This window comes from Tachyglossus aculeatus, chromosome 3, assembly GCF_015852505.1.
Source record: "Tachyglossus aculeatus isolate mTacAcu1 chromosome 3, mTacAcu1.pri, whole genome shotgun sequence".
Classification (NCBI taxonomy): domain Eukaryota; kingdom Metazoa; phylum Chordata; class Mammalia; order Monotremata; family Tachyglossidae; genus Tachyglossus; species Tachyglossus aculeatus.
This window is the reverse complement of record NC_052068.1, coordinates 27,880,904-27,901,826: the sequence shown is the minus strand read 5'-3', so window position 1 is coordinate 27,901,826 and position 20,923 is coordinate 27,880,904. Positions and strand designations below refer to the sequence as shown.

General features: G+C 45.5%; 1 protein-coding gene across 1 annotated transcript in view; it reads right to left on the bottom strand.

Moving 5' to 3' along the window:
* Positions 1–405: 405 nt before the first annotated feature.
* KAT6B (lysine acetyltransferase 6B) overlaps positions 406–20,923 on the bottom strand; it is a 346,051-nt gene continuing 325,533 nt past the window's right edge. Inside the window, 3 exon segments of the mRNA XM_038743525.1 lie at positions 406–1,099; positions 1,101–3,091; positions 16,092–16,383. Of these exon segments, the coding sequence (XP_038599453.1) occupies positions 488–1,099; positions 1,101–3,091; positions 16,092–16,383 (2,895 nt within the window). The 3' untranslated portion in view covers positions 406–487.

Below are 20,923 nucleotides of genomic sequence, written 5' to 3'. Positions count from 1 at the left end.
TAAACAAAATATACAATAACTGAAATGCTAAAGGCATTTACATGGGGAGGAGAGGAAAAAATGACCCGGGTTCGGTATTAAAAACGGACAATTTTGGGGTCTCTTATCCACGTTTTTTTTTTTTTTTTTTCGACGGGAGCAGGCACAGCGAGCGTCTCCACACCATCGGCTGCTGCTGTGAAACCGCAGTCCAAAGATGGAGGCCTTCCTTTCCAGAGAACTTCGTTAAAAACCGAAAACGAAAACCGCCCCCGAACCCCCAGAAACAGAGGTACCGAAAAGGAAAGGGAGGAAAAAAGAAAAACAACTCGTATAAGGCTTTCTGCTGCATACAGCTTTTTTTTTTTTTTTTTTTAATGGTGCCAACAAATGTTTTTTTTTTGTTTATTCACACCAATTGCTGGTTTTGAAATCGTGCTCTCCAGAGCTACCTGCGCAGATGAATCCGATACGTTCGTCTGGTTTCCCGCCGGCCCCCGCCCGCAGCCTACCTTCTCATGTAGGAGCCGTTGAGCGATTGCTTGGGCATGCCGGGGTTCATGTAGCCGTGGTGGCCCGGCGGGGTGTACATCATGTTGCTGTGGGGTGTGGCCTGCATCGGCTGCTGCGCGTACGGCTGTGTCCCCATCATGCCCATCTGCATCTGCATCGGGTACTGGGGAGTCTGATTCATGTAGCCGTGATTGCCGTGGTATCCGCTGTTCATCATCGGCTGCGGCATACTGTAGCCGTTCATGGCATTGAGCGTGTTCATGTTCACGTTCACCGAGTTGACGTTGTAAGCCGGGGCCGGCATGAGGCTCATGTTCATGCCGCGCTGCATGGTCAGCGTCCGCGCCGGGCCCTGCATGGCGACGGCCTGCGAAGCTCGCCCGTAGATCTGGGACTGATGGGCGGCGGCGGCGGCGGCGGCGGCGGCGGCCGCGGCCGCGGCGGGGGGCAGGGCCGCCGATTTCGTCCTCATGGACACGTGGCCCTTGCCGGCCATCTGCGTCTGCAGCCTTTGGGTGTGGGAGAGTCCGATGTTGGACGCGGCCATGTTGCGCTGCAGGAGCGGCGGAGGCAGGTTCATCGGCGGGGGAGTCAGGTTGGGGGGGGGGGGTCATGGTGGCTTGGACCTGGGCCCCCCCGGGGACGGGGTGCGGCGACTGAGAGAGCTGGACGAGCCCCGCGTTACCTAGAGGAGTGGGCAGAGAGGCACTGTTTGCATAGGAAGTTACAGCAGCGGAATGGCTGTAAGGCAACGAATGATCGATCAGCGTATTGGTCAACTGCTGCAGTTTGGCCAGGCTGAAGGTGGCCGAGGGCTGCGGGTAATGGCCCGGCCCGAATTCGCCCTGCCCCATCCTCTCGTAGAGGCCGAGGTTGCCGCCGCCCGCCTCGGGGATATCAGCCAGCTGCATAGGCGGGGTAAAGTTGGCGGCCATGCTGCACTGCGGCAGCTGCTGACTGCTACTCGGAGGCCTCTCCACCACGCAGCCCTGGGGAGACTTGACGTTACAAGTGGGAGGAGAGCCGATGCCCGTCTGCTGCATCATGCTGCAGCTCCCGTTGATGCTGGACATCTGCTGGGTGACGGCGCAGCTACTCTGCGTCAGGTTGCTGCTCGTGAGGCTGCCGAACGAGCAGCTGTTCTGGGAAGAACCGTTGCCGCAGATGCTCCCTCCCATGGTGGAATCGTAACTGCTGGGATTCTCGTAGTTCTCGGTGGTGCTCTCGATGCTGCCCAGGTCGCTGAACCCGCTGTCGACCACTTGCTGGGAGTGGTCGGAGACCGAGGGGACGTCCATCATCGGGCTGGTTTCCATGTTCTGCAGGGAGGGCACGGAGATGGCGCTTTGATCCGGGCTGATCTGAGCGTAGCCGTTCTCCAACGGAGGGACGGTCGGGCTGTTTACGGAGCGCGCGGACTGGCCGGGCTGCGAATGGACGGACGAAACGGGGCTGCTGTGCTCAGACTGTTGGCAGTCATCCAGGGCGGAAATCTGGGGACTCTGGTCAGCGTGCGCGTAATTCTGGAGACTTCTACAGGCCGCCTGCGTCTCAGAACAATCTTGAAAAGTATCATCCTGTTCGCCGTTTTCCTGGGTCAGGGACTGAACGGCTTGGGCGGTCTCCGAATCCAGCTCCATGGTTTCGGTAGTTTCTCCTTTGAATTCAGGATTTAATTCCTCGCTATCTTTTTGATCCCGGTCGGCTCTCTCTTCGACACCTTCCTCGTCGGGTCCGGGCGCATCTTCCGCGTCGGCGACAACTTCCTTTGACTCGTCGGTACGGGTCGCTGAAAGGTCAACACCGCAGTCGATTAACTCCTCCGGTTTGGTATTACCGGTTTGAACACTTAGGTCTAAAAAAGTCTCCTGATTCTCCAGAGCCTCCTTGAAAGCTTCTCCTGCTAGCTCTTCCTTCTCGGCTTCCACCAAGTCCGTGTGACCGTCATCTTCGTCATCTGCGTCGTGATCCTCGTTGTGGGACGGCTCTTCGTCTTCTTCTTCTTCCTCTTCGTGATCATCGACGGCCACGGGGTCTTTTTTTTCGGCACAGGTTTCTGGTGGGTCTTTTTCCTGACTTTTGGTGTTGTCGCTTTCTGCATCTCCTTCTCTCTCCTCCTCCTCCTCCTCTTCTTCCTCCTCCTCCTCCTCTTCCTCTACTTCCTCCTCCTCCCCCTCTCCTTCCTCCTCCTCCTCCTCCTCTTCCCCTTCCTCAACTTTGGTTGTTACACCATTCTCGGATTTTTCAAAAGTTATTTTGTTAGGGCTTGGAGGCGCAGATATCTCGTCTCCATTTTCATCTTGGGGCTGTACGGGCTGAAGAGATGATTCTTTAATCGCCTCCTCTGCTACCACGGGAACCTGGCATGGTTTCTCATCAGAAGCTTCTTTCTGCTCTTCTACTGTTACCTGGCAGTCAGGTTCCATTGGAGTCTCAGGGGGTGTGTATAAATTAAGTTTAAAACCCATTTTCCTTTCTTTATTTTGCCTCCATTTAGATGGGCCCCGCTTCACTCCTTTGGGCCAACCTTGTTTGCATCTCAGAGGTTCAGGATTGTCTTTAGTAACGTCGTTCAGACTGTTTGCTCCATCGGGGTTGTCTTTGTGAGGGAACAGATAAAATGGGGAGGAAAAAAAAAAAAGAGTCTTAGACAACAAGGCCATTATCTAACCTAACTCAGATTTATTGACAAACCCCTCTTTAATCTAGTATTTACGTTTTTCAACCAGTGAATACTATAAGACTTGAATACAGTAAATCTAGAATAATAACAACAATAATTGCGGTATTTGTTAAGTGCTTACTTTGGGCCAGGCACTGTACTAAGCGCTGGGGTGGATATAAGCACATCAGGTTGGACAGAGCTCCTACCCTATATGGGGTTCACAGTCTTAACCCCCCAAGTTCATTCATTCAGGTGTATTTACTGAGTGCTTACTCTGTGCAAAGCACTACACTAAGAACTTGGGAGAGAACAATATAACAACAACAGATACATTCCTGCCCACAGCGAGCTCACAGTCCACAATTGCCCAAGGTCACACAGCAGGCAGGTGACGGAGCTGAGATTCGAACCCAGGTCCTTCTGATCCCCTGGCCCATGCTCTATCCACCGGGCCACACTAGAATGAAAACCAAGTAGTAGTTAGAATAGTAGTTATGTTATTTATCGAACGCTTATGATGTGCAAACTAACTGAACTAAGTGCTGGGAAAAAATACTTAGACTTAGATGGGGCTCCTGCTCTTCAAGGGACTCACAATCTAAGACAATAAGTTAGACCTGATTCCATGAAAATATTTAATATGGCTAACATTCCTCCACATGGATCCATCACCAATTATGTTGTCTTTAAGAGGGAAGATTTTATCCACTACAACTGGGACACTGGTCATCCACAACAGCAGCTAGTTATTTCCCAGGCACCTTTAAAATCTTGTCCCCAAAGTGCGAACCTGACATTTACAACAGCACTTGTGAAACACAATTGCTTTTCTTAATTGCAAAGTTAAAATGCCAATTTTAACCTACAAACTTCAGGAAATTTTCAGTTAAAAATTTGTCTGCCTATGTTATTTTAGCCATATCACCTCAGTTCTACTTTACAGAGTAAAATTTGTAAATTTCACATATAAAGTTACTTTGGCAACCATAACTTCTTTCTTTTATTGCATTTGTTAAGTACTTATGAGGGACCAGGCACTGTACTACGGGCTGGGGTAGTTTCAAGCTAATCAGGTTGGATGCAGTTCAGGTCCCACATGGGGCTCGCAGGTAGTAATCCCCATTTTCCAGATGAGGTAACTGAGGCACAGAGAAGTTCAGTGACTTGCCCAAGGTCACACAGTAGATGGGTGGCGGAGTCGGAATTAAAACTCTGGTCCTTCTTACTCCCAGGCCCATGCTCTATCTATTAGACTGCTGCTTCTCATCTTGTAAGAGAATGTCGGTTTCTGCTCTACCAGAATTCAGGACAGGGCATAATTCATAATAACTCTGAATTTGACACATTACAGAAGATCCTTCTTAGTAAGATTTAATTAGACTAGTTCTTAGCTTTAAATTATTGAATGTGACACTCAAAAATATAAATCTAGAGATAATTGACTCAGATTTAAGAAATACACTAGAGTTTTCATTTCTGAAATTAAAATGACCCCAAAATGCCCCAAATAATAAGACTTAAAGGCTAAATATTTTGTCTAACATAAAAAATGAACTGTGAAATAAACTCCAGAAAATTAAATATGGTTCAAGCCCAAATGCATTACTAATCTTCTCTAAAGTTGTCATACTTCCACAGCCTGGATTTTTAATAGAGTTTCCTATTCTACCAGTAAATCCCATCCATGGTGTTTTGATTGATTCAATTACTGTACAGATTTAAGGCCAAAAAATTTTGGACACAAAGAAGCTAGTTCTAGTTTCAAGGTTCATTACTTTAGTTCAGTTCATTTTTTTTTCTTTGCTATATTTTCCCCCACCAAACACTTTTTAAGAGTTCTAGAAAACTGAAGGTTACACTGATGTCCAGGAAAGACCGATCTAAGGGTGTAAAAACCTCTTAGAGCAATGACCTCTGCTTACTATGTGCCAGGCACTGTACTGAGTGTTGGGTAGACACAAGCTAATCAGGTTGGACACAATCCAGGTCGTAATCCCCATTTTACGGAAGAGGTAATTGAGGCACAGAGAATAATAATGATGATGATGGCATTTATTAAGTGCTTACTATGTGCAAAGCACTGTTCTAAGCGCTGGGGAGGTTCCAAAGTGATCAGGTTGTCCCACAGGGGGGCTCAGAGACTTCATTCCCATTTTACAGATGAGGGAACTGAGGCCCAGAGAAGTGATGTGACTTGCCCAAAGTCACACAGCCGACAATTGGCAGAGCCGGGACGTGAACCCATGACCTCTGACTCCAAAGCCCATGCTCTTTCCACTGAGCCACGCTGCTGTTAAGTGACTTGTCTGAGGTAACACAGCAGATAAATGGCAGAGCTGGGATTAGAACCCAGGTCTTCCGACTCCCAGGCCTGTGCTCTTTCCACCGGAAAAGATCGGATTAATTTGAAATATTTTTTTTCTTTTACAGGAATGGAACTCTTCTACCACTGAATCAACACATACCAGATCTTGCTCTTCACCCATGAGCATGACACAATGATTATACAAATACTACAGAGTACTATTCTCAAACGACGCGGGTGATGCAAAATGGTTTATTTTGCATTGAGTATCAAGTTTGAAATCCATAATAATGTCAATACTTTCAAAAACACCTCATTTCTATTCCCTCTTTAGAATTAAAGACTCCATTGAAATCTGAAGAGCCTAGCCTAAGCAGATGCCCCTTCTCTCCAATTCCAAAAACGAATCTGATCATTTTTTCAATGGCATTTGTTAAGCGCTTACTATGTGCGAGACACTCGATTAAATACTGGAAAAAGTTTTAGAGGAATAGCCAATTCTTTGAAAGGATGGTCATCTGAAAATAACTCAGACTCAGTTTTACTATTCAAAGATGTGGACTGCTGGAAGGGGACAAAAATGTCAGTCAAAATGAAAACCAGGAAACAAATAATAACCACACAAAAAGGTCAGGAAATTCTGAGGTATAATAAAAGAACAAAAAGCTGAAAAATGTAACGTGTGAAACTTCAGCACAAAACTAACTCCATGGAGTTGGATTCGGGAAAAAAAAGTTATGAGTGCATTCTCCGATCAAGAGAGAGTGTTAATTCTTCACTTCTCCCCAGTGACAGAGTCCGCGACAGGTGTAAACGTCCCCAGCCTAGAGAGGCAAACATGGGAAGCTGGAGAATGAAAATTTTTCAGGAAAGGAAAAATAAAAAACCCGACCTGTTATATTCCTAGTAGGGACTTAAGCCTCTTCTATTCGATTACAGTTTGTACTCCACAAACTACCAGAGCCCCTGCACTCCAGGAAACAATGTGGTGGTTTTCCTTTCAAGTCTGCGGTGGCCCAGAAGGGGCACAAGCAGTTATGTTGACAAAGACTGAAACCATTTTCGCTTCTTAATTAAAAATATTGAATGACAAAAGAGAAACACTGAGTGCAGCACAGTATAAAAAATGAGCTGAAGTTCAAGGTGAGAAAGATTTATTTTCTCAGAATTACTGTCATCTCCTATAAACCATCAATTCTTTAGCAGAAAGGAAGATGAGGCAGCACTGGGCAGTACAGATTTCAAGATTCCAACGGTAATAAAGGTATTTTCTAATAACACTTTTATCACCATTTAAGACTTTAACACCTAAAGGGGTGGGAATAAATGGTGAAAAGATGTAAAATCTGTTCCTGTTTTTCCTCATCACTTCAGCTACACTTCCAAATTTCTGCCAATACGATTTCCAGCTGAATTCAACAGCAGAATTGAGAGGACAAAAAAGATGCCTTCTTGGCTGTGGTTTCAAATGTGCTAAAGTGGTACTTGAGATCATCTGCAGAAAATAAGATTAGATCTTTGCCCCCTTGACTGCTTCATAAACTGGAATGGGCCAGGCATTTTTATTCAAGGAGTCATTTCTACTGCAGAAGGGGAAAAGGTGAAGAGTTTCCTAGTTATTCTCATTAGTTGAGACTACTCAGCACTTTTTCATATTCAGCCAGCAGTTATTTCAGCCACTTAAAAAAACTCAAAGTAATGACTATCTTTACCAAGGATATCAAAGTAAAAGCAGCAGTGTGGCTCAGTGGAAAGAGCACGGGCTTCGGAGTCAGAGGTCATGGGTTCTAATTCCGGCTCCGCCACATGTCTGCTGTGTGACCTTGGGCAAGTTACATAACTTCTCTGAGACTCAGTTATTTCATCTATAAAATGGGGACTAAGACCGTGAGCCCCACGTGGAACAACTTGGTCACCTTGTATTCCACCCCCAGTGCTTAGAACAGTGCTTCGCACATAGTAAGCTCTTAACAAATGCCATCATTATTAATATTTAATTTAATTTTCCTCTCTTGACCCTACCTCCCCTTCTAGTTATTGCCCTATCTCCCTCCTACCCTTCCTTTCCAAACTCCCAGAACGGGTCGTTTACACTCCCTGCCTCGAATTCTTCAATGCCAAATATTTCCTTGACCCCCTCCAATCTGGCTTCTGTCCCCTACACTCCACCGAAACTGCCCACTCAAAGGTCATCAATGACCTCCTTCTTGCCAAATCCAATGGCTCCTATTCTATCCTAATCCTCCTCGACCTCTCAGCTGCCTTAGACACTGTGGATCACCCCCTTCTCCTCAAAACGCTATCCAACCTTGGCTTCACAGACTCCGTCCTCTCCTGCTTCTCCTCTTATCTCTCCGGCCATTCATTCTCAGACTCTTTTGCGGGCTCCTCCTCCCCCTCCCATCCCCTTACTGTAGGGGTTCCTCAAGGGTCAGTTCTTGGCCCCCTTCTGTTCTCTATCTACACTCACTCCCTCGGTGAACTCATTCGCTCCCACGGCTTCAACTATCACCTCTATTATCTCTACACTGATGACACCCAAATCTACATCTGCGCCCCTGCTCTCTCTCCCTCCCTCCAGGCTCGTATCTTCTCCTGCCTTCAGGACATTTCCACCTGGATGTCCTCCTGCCACCTAAAACTCAACATGTCCAAGACTGAGCTCCTTATCTTCCCTCCAAAACCCTTTCCACTCCCTGACTTTCCTGTCACTGTGGAGGGCACTACCATCCTTCCCGTCTCACAAGCCCGCAACCTTGGTGTCATCCTCGACTCCGCTCTGTCATTCACCCCTCACATCCAATCCATCACCCCTCACATCCAATCCATTACCAAAACCTGCCGGTCTCACCTCCGCAACATCACCAAGATCCGCCTTTTCCTCTCCATCCAAGCTGCTACCTTGATGGTTCAATCCCTTCAACCCCTCATCCTATCCCGACCAGATTATTGCATCAGACTCCTCTCTGATTTCCCATCCTCCTGTCTCTCCCCGCTTCAGTCTATACTTCACTCTGCTGCCTGGATTATCTTTGTACAGAAACGCTCTGGGCATGCAACTCCCCTCCTCAAAAATCTCCAGTGGTTGCCTGTCGACCTACGAATCAAGCAAAAACTCCTCACTCTCGGTTTCAAGGCCGTCCATCCCCTCGCCCCCTCCTACCTCACCTCCCTTCTCTCCTTCTAGAGCCCAGCCCACACCCTCCGCTTCTCTGCCACTAACCTCCTCACAAAGCCTCGTTCTCACCTGTCCCGCCATCAACCACCAGCCCATGTCCTTCACCTGGCCTGGAAAGCACTCCCTCCACACATCTGCCAAACTAGCTCTCCTCCTCCCTTCAAAGTCCTACTGAGAGTTCACCTTCTCCAGGAGGCCTTCCCAGACTGAGTCCCCTTTTTCCTCTCCTCCTCCCCATCCCCCTGCCCTACCTCCTTCCCCTCCCCACAGCACCTGTATATATTTGTACAGATTTATTACTGTATTTATTTTACTTGTACATATTTACTATTCTATTCATTTTGTTAATGATGTGCATATAGCCATAATTCTATTTATTCTGACGAGTTTGACACCTGTCTACATGTTTTGTTTTGTTGTCTGTCTCCCCCGTCTAGACTGTGAGCCATAATAATGATGGTACTGGTTAAGCGCTTACTATGTGCAGAGCACTGTTCTAAAAGAGTCATGTTTCTGCTTATTGTTATATCGTACTCTCCCAAGTGCTTAGTATAGTGCTCCGCACATAGTAAGCGCTCAATAAACATGATTGAATGAATGAACGAATGACTACCTAATCCCACTAAAGGACACAGTTAATCAATAGTACTTATTAGGAACCTACCTAAGTGCAGAATATTGTCCTAAGTGCTTGAAGAGTACAGTACAATTGGCAGCATGATCCCTGCCCTCAGGTAGTATTTTTTTAATGGCATTTGTTAAGTGCTTCCTATATACCAGGTATTGTACTAAGTGCTGGGGTAGATACAAGCAAATCAGGTTGGACACAGTCTCTGTCCCACATGGGGCTCACAGTCTTAATCCCCATTTATAGATGAGGTAACTGAGGCACAGAGAACTTCAGTGACTTGCCTAACGTCACCCAGCAGACCAGTGGTGGATCCTGGATTAGAACTCAGGCCCTTCTTCTATCCACTAGGCCACACTGCTTCTCTAAAAATAGCAAAATAAATTACACTGAGGGGAAGCAACAGCGTATAAGAATATTTACGTAAGTGTTGTAGGAAATAGGGGAGGTTATCCTATCCTGTTTTAGGAAATAGGGTGGGCTTAGGGGATATGAATTTAAGTGTCTAGATGATGCAGAAGGGAGGGAGAATAGGGTTGGAAAACATGTTTTAAGTACATACAGATCTGTCAGCTAGGAAGCAGAAAGGAGTTCCCAGTAGGAAGGTGTGTGTAGGGTTTGAGGACAAGATTGAAACTCAGTAATTGTTGAAACAGTGAAGTGTGCGGGCTGGGTTGTCGGGGGAGAGAAGCGAGAATAGGCAGGGAGGACAGAGCTGATTGAGTATCCTAAAGCCAACGGTGAGGACTTTCTGTTTGATGGGCAGACATATGGGCAACAACTGGAGGTTTTTGAGGAATGGGAAAGATAAGCTCCAAATTATTTAGCAGAAAAATGGTCTGGGCAGCAAAGTGAAGTAGGAACTGGAGTGGGGAAAGGCTGGGGACGGGAAAGTCTGAGGTGGCTGATACAGTTGTCGAGAAAGGAAAAGGCATAGGCTTGGACTGGCATGGTAGCAGTTTGGTTCATTCATTCATTCATTCAATAGTAATTTTTAAGTGCTTACTATGTGCAGAGCACTGTACTAAGTTTGGTTGGATGGGAAGGGGTGAAACTGACAGTATCTGGTGGCCGACCGAATACGTGGACTGAAGGAGAGAGATAAGTCAAGGGCAAAGCCAAGGCTGTGGACTGGCGAGACAGGGAGGATGGTGGTGTTGTCAGCAGTGATGGGAAAGCTGGGGGAGGAGATGGTTTGGGTGGCAAGGTGAGGAGCTCAGACTTCAGCGGCAGCAAACAATTTGGTCACCACTGTGAAAACTCTGGGCCGGGCTGCGCTTATTAACGAACCCTATTCCCAGTTTACAGTTCAAAGCTCATTTAGAGAAGCGGTGTGGCTCAGTGGACAGAGCACGGGCTTTGGAGTCAGAGGTCATGGGTTCAAATCCGGCTCCACCACTTGTCAGCTGTGTGACTTTGGGCAAGTTACTTTACGTCTCTGGGCCTCATCTGGAAAATGGGGATTAAGACTGTGAGCCCCACGTGGGATAACCTGATCACCTTGTATCCTCCCCAGTGCTTAGAACAGTGCTTTGCACATAGTAAGCACTTAAATGTCATTATTATTATTATTATTAAAATGGAGAATTAGATGAGCCTAACAAAAATATACAACCATTTTCATTTCATTACAACGCAGAGTTCATTAGTCTTTATTAGATTTGGAGGAGTTGGCGGGGGGAAGATCCTGAAAACGACGGTGACGGAGCCTCCCCATGCAAACGAAAGATGAGCCTTGGTCTCTTTACTAAGAGTTCGTGACCAAGAACCTTTGTATCTCTCTACCCCAGAGCTTAGTACAGTGCCTGGCACTTAGTAAGCACTTAAGGAATACCACAAAAAAAGAACCTGCACAAATGAATCGATTATATTACTAGTGGTTGGCACAGGGCCGCTTGTACTCACTCATCTCTGCTAGTCCTAGTCACATATTTCAGAGTACATAATAATAATACATTTTACAGATGAGGGAACTGAGGCCCAGAGAAGTTAACTTGCCCAAAGCCACACAGCTGACAAGCGGCAGAGCCGGGATTAGAACCCATGACCTCTGGCTCCCAAGCCCAAGCTCTTTCCACTGAGTCACGCTGCTTCACATGTGCAGATTTTATGTACAAAACCCATTCTTGGCCAAACAGCCACAACCCAATGCTGATGCTGTAGTACAGCTGACCAGCACTGTGTTGCTGGAGTAGACAACTCAGTCGCGGCTGTGGTCTTTATCACCTACGTTGCCTAACCTTTTTAAGGTTTTCTGCTAAGCTTTCCCACTATTTAAGACACCCTTGGTGGTCCAGGCTGAACATATAACCCCCAAGAAGTTGAAAAGAGAACGCTTACTGTAAAAAAGCACCCTGAGGAAAAATATCAATTCCAAAAACTGTAAAAGACGAATTTTCTTTTAATGCAGCAGTGAAATAGACTGCAGATCTATTGTAGACTGTAGACTATAAACCCCCTCTAGACTGCAAACTCATTGTGGGTAGGGAATGTGTCTCAATATTGTTATACTGTACTCTCCCGAGTGTCTAGTACAGTGCTCTGCACACACTGAGTGCTCAATAAATTCGACTGACTCACTGACTAAATAGAACTCGACTAACTACCAAAAGTAAGGAACCCTCACTACAATGCCTTAAGCTCTTTCTCAAAACTAACGGCATGGAAATCGACCGATCAACAGTCATCACTGAGTTTGTAGACTGCTGTACTAAATTCTCGGGAGAGTACAAGAGGATTAATAAACTCAAACCTGTGCTTCAAAGTGCCCACATTCTCGAAAGGGACAGACACTAAAATAAATTACATATAGGAAGAAATAATTGAGTGTATAAAATATGCACCTAAGTGCTACAGGGGGTTGTGAGTACTTAAGTAGCCCGGAGGGATTCAACTGGCCTAATAGTTGTATTTAATTCATTCATTCATTCATTAAATCGTATTTATTAAGTGCTTACTGTGCACCAAGCACTGTATATGCCATTATAGTATAATAGCATACTACTATACTATTTAATAATTATTGTGGTATTTGTTAAGCGCTTACTACGTGCCAGGTACTGCACTATGACAGGGGTAGATACACGCTAATCTGGTTGGAAACGGTCCCTGTCCCACATGGGGCTCAGAGTCTTAATCCCCGTTTTACAGATGAGGTAACTGAGGCACTGAGAAATGAAAAGACTTGCCCAAGGTCACTTGGCAGACAAGTGGCAGAGCCAGGATTAGAACCCAGCTCCTTCTGACTCCCAGCCCTATGCTTGTGGCATCGGAAGTGGGTGGAAATACAGAAATTCGTCAGAGAAGGCTTGCTGGAGTAGATGAGATGTTAAAAGGACTTTGAAGGTAGTATTAAATGTGGCCTGTCAGATAAGAAGTGAGAGGGAGGTAATGCCAATCTCCCTGGATAGACTGTAAATTCCTTGAGAGCAGGGATTGTAGCTGCCAATTCTGTTGTTTTGTACTCTCAATCAATCAATCAATCAATCGTATTTATTGAGTGCTTACTGTGTGCAGAGCACTGTACTAAGCGCTTGGGAAGTCCAAGTCGGCAACATATAGAGACAGTCCCTACCCAACAGTGGGCTCACAGTCTAAAAGGGGGAGACAGAGAACAAAACCAAACATACTAATAAAATAAAATCAATAGGATATGTACAAGTAAAATAAATAAATAAATAAATAGAGTAATTCAGTGCCCTGCAGATGGTAAGTGCTCACTCGATATTAGTGACTGATCGATTGGGAGAAGGGGGGGAGCAAGATATTAGCGATGAGGCAGACAAGAATGAGGCACAGTAAGTTAGATGAGAGGAAAGGAAGAGTGCTAAGAGTTTTGTACGCTCAATCAATCAATCAATCAATCGTATTTATTGAGCGCTTACTGTGTGCAGAGCACTGTACTAAGCGCTTGGGAAGTCCAAGTCGGCAACATATAGCGACAGTCCCTACACAACAGTGGCCTCACAGTCTAAAAGGGGGGAGACAGAGAACAAAACCAAACACACTAACAAAATAAAATAAATAGGATACGTACAAGCAAAAGAAATAAATAAATAAATAGAGTAATTCAGTGCCCTGCAGATGGTAAGTGCTCACTCGATATTCGTGACTGATCGATTGGGAGGAGGGGGGAGCAAGATATTAGCGATGAGGCAGACAAGAATGAGGCACAGTAAGTAAGTTAGATGAGAGGAAAGGAAGAGTGCTAAGAGTTTTGTACTCTCAATCAATCAATTAATCAATCAATCGTATTTATTGAGTGCTTACTGTGTGCAGAGCACTGTACTAAGCGCTTGGGAAGTCCAAGTCGGCAACATATAGCGACAGTCCCTACACAACAGTGGCCTCACAGTCTAAAAGGGGGAGACAGAGAACAAAACCAAACACACTAACAAAATAAAATAAATCGGATACGTACAAGTAAAATAAATAAATAAAGAGTAATTCAGTGCCCTGCAGATGGTAAGTGCTCACTCGATATTAGTGACTGATCGATTGGGAGGAGGGGGGGGAGCAAGATATTAGCGATGAGGCAGACAAGAATGAGGCACAGTAAGTTAGATGAGAGGAAAGGAAGAGTGCTAAGAGTTTTGTACGCTCAATCAATCAATCAATCAATCGTATTTATTGAGCGCTTACTGTGTGCAGAGCACTGTACTAAGCGCTTGGGAAGTCCAAGTCGGCAACATATAGCGACAGTCCCTACACAACAGTGGCCTCACAGTCTAAAAGGGGGAGACAGAGAACAAAACCAAACACACTAACAAAATAAAATAAATAGGATACGTACAAGCAAAAGAAATAAATAAATAAATAGAGTAATTCAGTGCCCTGCAGATGGTAAGTGCTCACTCGATATTCGTGACTGATCGATTGGGAGGAGGGGGGAGCAAGATATTAGCGATGAGGCAGACAAGAATGAGGCACAGTAAGTAAGTTAGATGAGAGGAAAGGAAGAGTGCTAAGAGTTTTGTACTCTCAATCAATCAATTAATCAATCAATCGTATTTATTGAGTGCTTACTGTGTGCAGAGCACTGTACTAAGCGCTTGGGAAGTCCAAGTCGGCAACATATAGCGACAGTCCCTACACAACAGTGGCCTCACAGTCTAAAAGGGGGAGACAGAGAACAAAACCAAACACACTAACAAAATAAAATAAATCGGATACGTACAAGTAAAATAAATAAATAAAGAGTAATTCAGTGCCCTGCAGATGGTAAGTGCTCACTCGATATTAGTGACTGATCGATTGGGAGGAGGGGGGGGAGCAAGATATTAGCGATGAGGCAGACAAGAATGAGGCACAGTAAGTAAGTTAGATGAGAGGAAAGGAAGAGTGCTAACTGGGGTGCAGTAGATGAGAGTAGAAGAGTAGGAGGGAGAGAGTCCCTCTAGACTCTAAGCTCGTTTCATGCAGGGAACATGTCTACTGTTGCATTGTACTCTCCCAAGAGCTTAGTACAGTGCTCTGTACATAGAAAGCACTTAATAAATACCATTGACTGATTGATGGATTGAGAGCTAATGAAGACCCTTAAAGCCAATGGTCAGTAGTTCCTCCTTGAGGCTGAGAGGAATGGGCAACCATGGAAGATTTCTGAGGAGTGGGGAGAGGTGGGCAGAATGACATTTTAGAAAAAATGATCCTGGCAGAAGAGGGAAGTCTGGACTGGAGACGGAAGAGACTGGAGGCAGGATGGTCGGCGAGGAGGCCACTGCAGTAGTCAAGTCGTGAGACGACAAATGCCTAAACCAGCATGGTGGCCTTTTGGATGGAGAGGAAGAGGCGGATTCTAGAAGTGTTGTGAAGGAAGAACTGACAGGATTTCAAGACGGAATTGAACATGGGAATTTAAAGAGAGGGTGGGGAGGATTGAGGGTGTTGACGACTTTAGAGAAGTGCTTAGTACATTCATTCATTCAATCGTATTTATTGAGCGCTTACTGTGTGCAGAGCACTGTACTAAGCGCTTGGGAAGTACAGGTTGGCAACATATAGAGACGGTCCCTACCCAACAAGGGGTTCACAGGCTAGAAGGGGGAGACAGGAGGGAGGGTGGGGGGAGGAAGTACTCTGTGCACAGTAAGCTCTTAATAAATAGTGCTTCAGCGCTTAGAACAGTGCTTTGCACATAGTAAGTGCTTAATAAATGTCATAAAAAAATAAATACCATTGTTGATTGATTGATTGACTGTACTGGGAAATATAGGTGGATGAGAGGATTAGGGATGAAAGATGAGGAGTTCAGTTTTGGATATGTTCCGTTGGAGGGGACAGGTGGAGTCCATGAAAAGATTTCCTAGGGGCAAGGGGAAAGGTGAGATTGCCAAAAAAGGACAGAGGTCAGGGCTAAGGGGTAGATCTGGGAGTGCGATGAGTAACCAGGGTGAAAGAGTTAGTATAAATGCCTCTGATGCGGATATTTGCAGCTTGCAAGACTAGATGCAAATGTGGTGACTTTGATTAAACATGAGAAGGACCGTGTCTGCAAGCTCCTTGAGGGCAGGAACCATTTCTTTTGCTTCTATTATATGCTCCCAATTTAGTACAGTGTTAGAGCTCAATAATACTGGTGAAGGTGTGAATGAGCTACCTAACCGTAATGGTTATCCGAATCTAACTGCCTGGAGATCTTTAAGGATAGCGAAGAAAGTCTTCTGAATGGTTCAGTTAAAGTTCTGCCAGGAGACAGGGGACTGGACTAGATGACCATTTCAGAACTCTCAAACTAAAATTTAATGATTCTACTCCTTTGGGACTGTATCAGTCATTCAAGTTCATCCTTAATGGTGAGAATATATAAAAAAGTTCTACTTACTTCTAGCTGGTTCGTCGTTCTTATAGCAATGATTGTCTTTCTCCTTTTCTTCCTCTTCTTGTCTTTGCTTCCCAGGTTGATACTGAAACATTTTCCTAATTATTGGCTTTAAGTCATCTTCCTCCCCCTCGATTTCACAGGTAGGCTCCAGCTGTGGCATAGGCCTCTCTTCATCTGAATTTTCAAATGGCTCATTCAGTACCTCGGTAGTTTCAGAAATTGTTTCTGTGGTGACGCTGCTGTTGATCCTCCTGCGCTTACGACCCCTTTTCTTCTTTAGTATAAAAGGTCTCTGAAAATTCAAATATAAAATGCAGACGACTTCATACATGAGGATCATCATCATCATCATCATCATCAATCGTACTTATTGAGAGCTTACTGTGTGCAGAGCACTGTACTAAGCGCTTGGGAAGTACAGGTTGGCAACATATAGAGACAGTCCCTACCCAACAGTGGGCTCACAGTCTAAAAGGGGGGAGACAGAGAACAAAACCAAACATACTAACAAAATAAAATAAATAGAATAGATATGTACAAGCAAAATAAACAAATAGAGTAATAAATATGCTGAATATCAAGACAAACCACCACGGCGTGGCTCCTTTTCTGGCCACTTTCGGAGATAAAATATTGGGCATTGTGGACACCTGGTCAGACCCAGCAGATGCAGACCTTTCCCTCCCCATTCCAGTCCGTACTTCACTCGGCTGCCCGGGTCGTTCTACAGAAACGTTCTCAGTCCGTGTTTCCCCACTCCTGAACAAGCCCACCCGCCTCCGCATCGAACAGAAACTCCTTACCATTTGTTTGAAAGCTCTCAAATCATCTTGCCCCCTCCTACTTTACCTCCATGATTTCGTACTACAACACAGCCCGCACAATTTGTTCCTCTAAAGCCAATCTACTCACTGTACCTCAGGGTCATCTATCTCACTGCTGACCGCTCGCCCGCAACCTGCCTCTGTCCTGGCACTCCCTCCACCTTCATATCTTACAGGACTACCCACCTTCAAAACCTTATTAAAATCTCATCTCCTCCAAGAGGCCTTCCCCAACTAAAACCGTCATTTCCTCTTCTCCCATTCCCTTCTGCATCACAGCTGTACTTGGATTTGTACCCATTATTCACCCTGCCCGTCGCCCCACAGCATTTATTTACATATCTGTAATTTATTTATACTAATGGCTGTCTCCCCCTCTAGACTGTAAGCTTCTTGTGGGCAGGGAACGGGTCTACCAACTCTGTTATCTTGTACTCTCTTGTACAGGGCTCTGCACGCAGTAAGGGCTCAAAAAGCGCTTAGTACAGTGCTCTGCACATAGTAAGCGCTCAATAAATACGATTGATGAAAAATCTAGACCCGTTGTTGGGTAGGGACCATCTCTAGATGAGAAGCAGCATGGCTCAGTGGAAAGAGCCCGGGCTTTGGAGTCAGAGGTCATGGGTTCAAATCCCCGCTCCGCCAATTGTCAGCTGTGTGACTTTGGGCAAGTCACTTCACTTCTCTGTGCCTCAGTTACCTCATCTGTAAAATGAAGATGAAGACTGTGAGCCCCACGTGGGACAACTTGATCACCTTGTAACCTCCCCAGTGCTTAGAACAGTGCTTTGCATATAGTAAGCACTTAATAAATGACATCACTATTATTATTATTATTATATGTTGCCAACTTGTACTTCCCAAGCGCTTAGTACAGTGCTCTGCACACAGTAAGGGCTCAATAAATATGATTGAATGAGCGAATGAATGAAAAAATACCACCGACTGATTGACTGATTGATAGTATGAATCCTAGAGAACTTGATGATAAAGTTCCCCATCCGCAATGACAGATGAGCCTCAGTCCTGAGACCTCAGGGCTGAAAACCTGAATAGAGGAGTTGATTATCAACCAAGCAATGGTATTTATTGAGTGCTTACTTTGTGCAGAGCACTCTACTAAGTGCTTGGGAGAGTACACTACAACAGAGTTGGCAGATGCAGTCCTGGCCCACATGGAGCTTACAGTCTGGAAGGGAGACAGATATTAAAATAAATTACAGGTAATGATAATAATAATGGTATTGTTAGGTGCTTACTATGTGCCAGGCACTGTTCTAAGTGTTGGCGGAGATACAAGATAATTGGTCTCTATATGTTGCCGATTTGTACTTCCCAAGCGCTTAGTACAGTGCTCTGCACACAGTAAGCGCTCAATAAATACGATTGATTGAATGAATGAATGAATGGTGGGTTGGACTCAATCCCTGTCCCGCACAGGGCTCACGGTCTTAGTCCCCATTTTAGAGCTGAGGTAACTGAGGCCCAGAGAAGTGAAGTGACTTGCCCAAGGTCACACAGCAAATAAGTGGCAAAGCCGGAATTAGAACACAGGTTCTTTTGATGCCCAGGCCTGTGCTCTAACCACTAGGTATCCGTAAGTGCCTAGTTCCCCCCAGTAAGTTCCATAAGTTTTCCCTTGCCCCCCCAGACCGTGAGCCCACTGTGGGCAAGGACTGTCTCTGTTGCTGAACTGTACTTTCCAAGTGCTTAGCACAGTGCTCTGCACACAGTAAGTGCTCAATAAATACGACTGAATGAATGAATAAGTGCTGTGGGTGGGATGAATATCAAGTGACAGAAGCAGTGTGGCTCGGTGGAAAAGAGCCCGGGCTTTGGAGTCAGAGGTCATGGGCTCAAATCCCAGCTCCGCCAACTGTCAGCTGTGTGACTTTGGGCAAGCCACTTCACTTCTCTGTGCCTCAGTTACCTCATCTGGAAAATGGGGATTAAGACTGCGAGCCCCCCGTGGGACAACCTGATCAATCAATCAATCCATCGTATTTATTGAGCGCTTCCTGTGTGCAGAGCACTGTACTAAGCGCTTGGGAAGTACAAGTTGGCAACATATAGTGACAGTCCCTACCGAACAGTGGGCTCACAGTCTAGAAGTCGGATCACCTTGTAACCTCCCCAGCGCTTAGAACAGTGCTTTGCACGTAGTAAGTGCTTAAGAAATACTATTTAAAAAAAAGTGATTAAAGAGTGATTCTAGTGCCAGAGTCTTGCCCAGCACCACGGGTCCTCTCTCGTCCCTGCCAGTTTTGTCCCTGCCGGAGCCTGTGCCACAGCAAACAAGGAGGCGGGCGGGGGCACAGTTCATGGCAAAATAATAATGATGGTATTTGTTAAGCGCTTACTATGTGCCAAGCACTGTTCTAAGCGCTGGGGGGGTTTTCTTCCCCAACAGCCAGTTCCTGGCGTAACCGGCACAAGAACCCAGGTGTCCCGATTCCTAGAGGACTGCTCTCTGCACTATGGAGCGTGGCCCAATGGAAAAACCATAGGGCTGGGAGTCAGGAGACCCAGATTCAAGTCCTGGCTCTGCCATTTGCCTGTTGGGTGGCCTTAGGCAAACCACTTAACTTCTCTGGGCCTCAGTTTACTCACCTGTGAAACAGGGATAAAATCTCTGCTCGCCCCCTCCCTTCGACTATGAGCTAAGATGTGGGACGGGAACTTTGTCCAATCTGATGATCTTGTACCTATCCCGGCACTTACCACAGTGCTTGATAAATATCAACGTTGGGGTATTAAAAATAGCATTGCAGAGCAATAGCTATTATTTTGGAGAAGAGGAGAGAAGCTCTTAAGGAATGGAAAAAGGCAAGTATTGTGCTCATCTCTTTTTTTTTTTTGTAAAAGGGATGGGAGGGTGGGTCAAAACTCTACTATTTATAGTCTGGTTAGTTGAAAATGGAGAACTTCCTGCCAATTAAAATGACAAAAACCTGTAGGGCAATGAGGGAGCTAATGGCGTCGTCATTCCTGATCATCGAGTCCTGGATGGTTTAATTATTCAACTGTTGGAGGAAAAAGAAGCAGAGATGATTTATTGGGATTCTTTCCCACTCCATGGTTCTAAATTAAGTTGCCAAAGGAACTGATTTTCTTTTGGGCCTTGAAGTCCTTTCGCACGATAAGACCTCAGTCAGATAGTTAGCTCTCCTGTGGCATGGGGGGTTATGTTCTCAACGAACTTTGCATTAAGGAAAATTTGCACCGGAGAACTCATTCTAAACCTGACACACGTTACAATCTCCCCCTCGTCCCCCTCTCCATCCCCCCCATCTTACCTCCTTCCCTTCCCCACAGCACCTGTATATATGTATATATGTTTGTACATATTTATTACTCTATTTATTTATTTATTTGACTTGTACATATCTATTCTATTTATTTTATTTTGTTAGTATGTTTGGTTTTGTTCTCTGTCTCCCCCTTTTAGACTGTGAGCCCACTGTTGGGTAGGGACTGTCTCTATATGTTGCCAACTTGTACTTCCCAAGTGCTAAGTACAGTGCTCTGCACACAGTAAGCGCTCAATAAATACGATTGATTGATTGACTGATTGATTCTAATGCCATACTGAATTCTGTACAGATGTATGTGCATTGTCACAAGAGGGTTAACCAGTTCTGCCATTATGTTCTCTCCGAAAGGTCAGAGAAAACACCTATTATCACACAGAAGGCTGTATACATGCAAATCTACATATGCATTGCCTAGTGGAAAGGGCTTGGGTTTGAGATTCAGAAGACCTGAATTCTAATCCCGACTCTGCCGTTTTGTCTGCAAGTGACTTGGGCAAGTCACTTCACTTCTTTGTGCCACAGTTCCCTTATCTGCAAAATAGGGATTCACTATCTGTTCTTCCTCCTACTTATCATCGTCAGTGATATTTATTGAGCATTTACCGTGTGCAGAGCACTTAACTGAACTCTTGTCTCCCCCTTCTAGACTGTGAGCCCACTGTTGGGGAGGGACCGTCTCTATATGTTGCCAACT